This window comes from Dipteris shenzhenensis, chromosome 29, assembly GCF_047967505.1.
Source record: "Dipteris shenzhenensis isolate YYH24624 ecotype China chromosome 29, Dip_SZ_1.0, whole genome shotgun sequence".
In the NCBI taxonomy this organism is placed as follows: domain Eukaryota; kingdom Viridiplantae; phylum Streptophyta; class Polypodiopsida; order Gleicheniales; family Dipteridaceae; genus Dipteris; species Dipteris shenzhenensis.
In genome coordinates, this window is record NC_141624.1 from 30,417,646 (window position 1) to 30,423,997 (window position 6,352).

Consider the following 6,352-nt stretch of genomic DNA (forward strand, 5'->3'; position numbering starts at 1 on the left):
GGAAGCAGCTCTGGAAAAAGGGAGTGGTGAGTGGATGTTAGGGACTAAGGGAGCAACTGTAAGGAGTGGGGAGGGGAGGTAGACAAAATTGAGGGGGGTTGAAAGACATCTGAAAGAAAAAAGTGGTGAAAAAAGTTGGTAGGGAGCAGAGGCGAGGGGCAAAGTGAGGTAGAGCGAAGGTGAGGAGGCTAGCTTGCAAGAATAAGGAGACGAAGGTCGATAGCAACGGTGCAAGGGGGATGGTGGGTAAAGAAGAGGGAAGGAGGGAGAAGCCACAAGGAGAGGGGAGGTGAAGAGAGGGTTAAGGGACAACCATGAGGAGAGGGGAGGTGAGGATAATGCACTGGAGCGCCGATGCGGGGAGCAACTATTACACAGAGGGGGTGAAGGTCATGAAGGGATAGAGACTAGAGGGAGGGTGGGAGGATCATGAAGTAGTTAGTGGAATTGAGAGAGAGGTAGAGAGAAAAGGGTGGCGAGAGATCTAGGAGAGAAGAGAACTTGAGCCATTGTAGTGGAACAACACAGAGTGAGATAGATAGATAGATAGATAGATAGATAGAGAGAGAGAGAGAGAGAGAGAGAGAGAGAGAGAGAGAGAGAGAGAGAGAGAGAGAGAGAGACCTTCTCATGAGGAGGGGAAGGTGGAGCAAAGATGATGTAGGTTGACAGAGTAGCTCTGAAAGGTAGTGGTGAGTGGAGGTTAGGGACTAAGGGAGCAACCTAAAGGAGGGGGGAGGAGGGTGTGGACAAAATTGAGGGGCGTTGAAAGACATCTGGAAGAAAAAAGTGGTGAAAGAAGCTGGTAGGGAGTAGAGGTGAGGGGCAAAGTGAGGAGCCGTGCACAGGGAGAAAGGAGGGAGACATGGAGAAACGATAAGAGACTAGCTGGAACGAGAGGGGAGAGGGAGGTGGAGCGAAGGTGAGGAGGCTAGCTTGCAAGAATAAGGAGACGAAAGTGGACAGCGGACTGTGCAATGGGGGTGGTGGGTAGAGAAGAGGGGTGGAGGGAGAAGGCACAAGGAGAGGGGAAGAGGTGAAGGGAGGATGAATGAACAACCACGAGGAGAGGGGAGGTGAGGACAATGCGGTGATGAGGGGAGCAACTATTGCACGAAGGGGGTGAAGGTCATGAAGGGTGAGAGTATAGAGCGAGGGTGGGAGGATCATGAAGTAGTGAGCGGAATTGAGAGAAAGGTAGGGAGCAAAGGGTCACGAGAGATCTAGGAAGAGAGGAGAGAAAGTAGAGAGGGAAGGACAAAACAAAAGAGGTAAGAGGTGGTGATGAGCTTTAAGGTCATAAGGGATAGATATCAAGGCTACACTAGCCTTAGCCCACGATGAGGTAAATGCAGGTATTAGTTGAGGGAAAGAGGGGTGACGGTAGTGTAAGGTTTAGTTAATAAAATGTTTGAGAAAATAGTTTATTTTAGTTTAGCATATGGGGAACCAAAGGTTATGTATGAGTGGTAAGAAAACTTTTCCCATCGGGTCAAGATACTCTTCTTACTATATATTAAGGAGGGAGAGAGGCATAGCAAGCCAACATGGCAAGATTGTGGAGGCTCAAGAAGAGAGAAGGGAGGTTCGGGGGAGTAGGGGAGAGGTTTGGGAAGAGAGGAGGGATGATGCCACGTGGCACCGCGAGATGCAAGACGAGACAGACTGTAGAAGGAGAAAGAGATCCGCTGAGACACGTGGCAGCTCGATGCGAGAGAGACAGTCTGACGAGTCTGAAGACAGACCGACACGTGGCCTGCTGCTGTGCAGACTCCGAGGAACTGACACACACACACACACAGATATGGAGAGAGAGAGAGAGAGAGAGAGAGAGAGAGAGAGAGAGAGGGGGAGATAGAGAGAGAGAGAGAGAGAGATGAGGGGGGGCAATGAGAGTGAGAGAGAGAGGAGGGGGGGCGATGAGAGAGAGAGAGAGAGAGAGGGAGGTAGTAGAGAGAGAGAAAGAGAGAGAGAGAGAGAGAGATCGATTCATGTATATATATATATATATATATATGTATATGTATATGTATATGTGTGTGTGTGTATGTGTGTGTGTGTGTGTGTGTGTGTGTGCGTGTGTGTGTGTAGAATTCTCACAAAAAAAGTGTGTGTGTGTAGAGAGAGAGAGAGAGAGAGTATAAGATATTTATTCATATTTTAAGATTTAGTGTTTTGTGTGTATGCGGAGTGAGTTTTGGTATGTATATGTTTTTCGTAAATTTTGTTAAAATTCCTCAAAGTTTGAGATTTATAAATGAAACCTTTAATTTTTATTAAACGCCATAGATGAGACCCGGCGGAGCGGTCAGGTTCCTCATTTGACATAAAGGCATAAAGGGTAATTTGCGTGTGTCCGAAGCTTCCGAGAGCAGGCTGAAGGGGTCTTCCAAGGAAAGTGCAACCCAGCCTGCATGTGATAGAAAGTGCAACGCAGGAAAGAGGTGGGAGCCACAAAAATGGGGTCTTCCGCCTTCAGTTTGAACAGAGCCCTTGGCGGCCAAATGTCCGGGTGGAAAGGTAGGCCGAAGGGGCCAAATGTCCGGGTGGAAAGGTAGGCTGAAGGGTCAAATGTCCGGGGCCTTATTACTACCCGATACATGGCCTCTCTAGGCCTTGTCCATATTCTTCTGTGATTCGGAATTTGATCTTCGCCGCGAATTGCAGCTAAAGAAGCAGCAGAGAGTAGTAACTGCGACGTTCGTGAGAGACTTGGGTTTCCGCATTTGGATAGCAGCTGCAAACCTGCATTTGGACGTTTCCGAACAGCTTGTCAGGCCGCAGGCGTTTTGGTAGTGCAGATGGACTGCCTAAAGAAGATTATCGGCCGCATCCGCGACGTCCTTAAGCATTCCATCGGCAAGAAGTCCCGGAGTCCGTGTCCACCGACGTCCTTAAGCATTTCATCTTTAAGAAGTCACGTAACGGCCGACGACCTCCTCCGTTTCCTTTTCACGGACTTCTACATCTTCACTATGAACTACATGGAGAGGCGAATACGCCACTTCGAAGAAACTGGGCAGCCGTGGTCATCGGAAGTGGAGGAGATGGTTTGTACGCTAGCGAGAGGAGGCCCTATGCTGCAGCTGTGCCTCCATGACGGCGGAATCGAGTACTTGGACGACTTAAGTACGACGTATCTCCCTCTGATTCGGGATTTTTGCAGTGATTTGGCCTGGTGCACGGGGGAAATCCTCCGTAGAACCCGGCATAGAACTGACGATGGTCAGATTTCTGACGATATCTACATCATACGTGAGCACTCACAACCATTAGGGGATTTGCTGAGGCGTTGCCAGGAGTGGGCGTCAGAAGTCTGTATTCTCGCAAGGGGATTCCATAGAGAAGATTCAAACTTGACGGTCCGGAACGTCTTTCCGAACGGCCTAAACCTGGACGACTACCCCGAGACGACGTTGGTGCTTCAGGAATTGCTTGGGGAGGGAGCACAGGGAACGGTTCGTAAGGGAGAGTGGATGGGCAAATGTGTGGCAGTGAAGATAATCCCCGTCTTTCTGTTCGAAACCGAAACGGAGGTGCTGATCAAGATGAGACATCCAAACGTGGTGGAGATGATGGGGTTCATCAGAAGAAGCGATCTAAGACCCCTGGATGCCTACGATTGCGAGTACTGCGGTCTGGTGATGGAGCTCATGTCAACGAGCTTGCAAAGCCTGATCGAAAGAGAGAATGCCAAACAGCTCAACAATGCATTGCCTTTTCCATTGCTTGTGGGTATAGATATCCTTCTGCAGATTGCTCGAGGCATGCGGTTTCTACATGCGAATGGAGTGATGCACAGAGATTTAAAGCCTGGTAATGTTTTGCTTAAAGGCATGGATGATCTTCCTGGCAGTGCTTGTCGAAATGGGTATCTGATTGCCAAGCTTGCAGATTTTGGCTTATCAAAAGCTTGCGTTGCAGGGGAAGATGGGAATCTCACTTACAAGCAAGGCACTCGATTTTACATGGCTCCAGAAGTGAGAAAGGGGGATAAAGTGGAGTTCACAAGGGCAGCAGACGTTTTCAGCTTTGGAACAACGTGTTTCAATGTGGCAACTGGGAGGTTCTTGGAAAGAGATGTGGAGGACTTTTATGAGAGTATAGAGAAAGGGTGTGTTGATGACCTCTTGTCACCCTGCAAGTGTCCTGATTTAGTCCGCCTGGTCGCTCGCTGTTGGTCACATGATCCCAAGTCTAGACCCACATTTTCCCACCTATGTACATCATTGGAAAATCTCAAGAGACACCTCCTCATCTCAAGAGACACCTCCTCCTCAATATCATGAATCCCCATGCAGATTCGCTCGCATCATTGGAAAATCTCAAGAGAAACCTCCTCCTCAATATCATGAATCTCCCAGCTCTAGGTTCTCTCAGTGCCAGTTATACCTAGTATCTACAAGGCAGGCCTATTGGGGAAATATTATTTGTTTGTGGATGTCTATATGTATTATTAAGTAGTCTTTCCTATAGTTAGTCTAAATATGATCAAGGTGATTATGGGAAAATATTAATTGTTTCTAGATGTCTATATTATTGACTAGTCTCTCCAATAGTTAGTCCGAGATGGGCATAAGAGATAACGGTTGGACATCTTGAAATGCAACTTCCACGAGATTTTATAGAGAGAGAGACTTTGAGACATGCCATTCAAATAACATTGCTATAGTTTTCCTCTCATCGCTTGCATTAGTATCCTGGATAGTTAATTGTGTGTATTGTAGACAGTTCTAATTTTCCCAACATTCTATAAATCAATAACACACCCTCTTATGTTGTTCAAATATTGTGGATTATGACGAGGTTTATTGCTTAATTTAAAAACCAAACATTTTTTGAAGCGCTATTTTGTTTGTTACTTTCTATAGAAAAGATGTAGGAAAGGGTTAACTCAATGCATAGTTGTGATCTATTTGTTACTGTTTAGTGCAAACTAGTTGGGTGGTCACTTCAACATGCCAAAGTTGAAGCTGGCACAACAAACAAGAAAACTTCATTGGCCTTTGATGTGGCTCGAGCTTGGCTTGCCAAAGAGGAACACTAGGGTGGTAATCTTGGTAACTGAGCATGGAATTCATGCTGGGTCAAGATCATTGAGTGTGACATATTTGAATATCTTTAGAGAAAAATGAGGGCCATAATCTAGAAATTTAAAAAGTACGTTTTTAAAAATAAAATATGTACTTTTTGATTTAAAAAATGTGTCCTAACACCCTAAACACACAAAGATGCATCTTTTTCCACCCATCAAGGGTGAAATGTCGATCGGGAACATACCGCACGGTTTAACTGGTTACCGTACGGTATATCCCTTCTCATACCGTGCGGTGTAATATCACACCGTGCGGTATGAAGCACTCTGCATAGTGCCTCACCCATATCGCGGGGTTTTTTTAGGGTGATGTTTCTACATGCATATGGAGTTTTTAAAGGTAACTTTTTTATGTGTTACCCAAATTTCAAGGTTAAAAGATATATTTGAAGCTCTTTTAGTGTAGAACATAATCATGCCAATTTGACTAACTTTTAGTCATGGCATATTATTAAATCCATCTCATACTCAAAATTTTCATAATTATTCTTACTAAAGGGAGTTGATGCCCCAGGCATCCTAAACAATTGCTCCAACAATAGTCTACACCAAGCATAGCGCCAAAGCTCCAGTCGACAGCAACCTGACTTCAACGACCCGACTCCACGACCCCCACGGGGGGTAATAACAAACAAGCACCCCTACTACCTCCACATAGGCGGCGACTCAAACAAGCACTAAGCTTCACTAACCAAACTGTTAAGGATGATGTAAAACCTATAGGGCATAGGGGTAAATCCTAACCCTAAGGGGTACACCATCCCAGAGAATTTAACCTTGACAAATTCCTTGTATCATCTAAAGAATGTGGTTTAGTATTAGACCAACTGTAATCAGCATGTGACCTCTCATGACACATCACCCTCCATCCACATCATCATTTTGATCACCCTCTTGGGATCAAAGTTTGGCCATTCTTCCAAAAGTCATAGCTTTTGAGCCAGGTGGAATTTGGAGGTGATCCAAAAAGCAAAAATTATTGCCAGATCATGTTGTGTGTGGTAAGCATCTGAAATATGCAATCTGACTTTTCAATAGGTTAGAAACATTAAAAACTCTTCATTGGATCCACCTCATGATCCATTGCAGCATACCTAGCACATATAATGAATTAAGATAAAATTCTTTTGTTGCATTTTGTGCTTCAACATGTAGTCTAGCTATAGAATAGCATAGACATATAGGAGATTCAACTCTACCAAGCCAAGTAAGCCATTGTCCTATCACCCGATTAGTTCCAATTGGCATCAGTCCCTT

At 45.5% G+C, this 6,352-nt stretch overlaps 1 protein-coding gene across 1 annotated transcript in view; it reads left to right on the forward strand.

Moving 5' to 3' along the window:
• Positions 1 to 4,629, forward strand: part of LOC147882692 (uncharacterized) — a 16,993-nt gene extending 12,364 nt beyond the window's left edge. The window contains exons 2-3 of the mRNA XM_087400478.1: positions 2,668 to 3,816; positions 3,925 to 4,629. Of these exons, the coding sequence (XP_087256604.1) occupies positions 2,668 to 3,816; positions 3,925 to 4,289 (1,514 nt within the window). The 3' untranslated portion in view covers positions 4,290 to 4,629. The remainder of the gene's footprint in view (positions 1 to 2,667; positions 3,817 to 3,924) is intronic.
• The last annotated feature ends 1,723 nt before the right edge of the window (positions 4,630 to 6,352 follow it).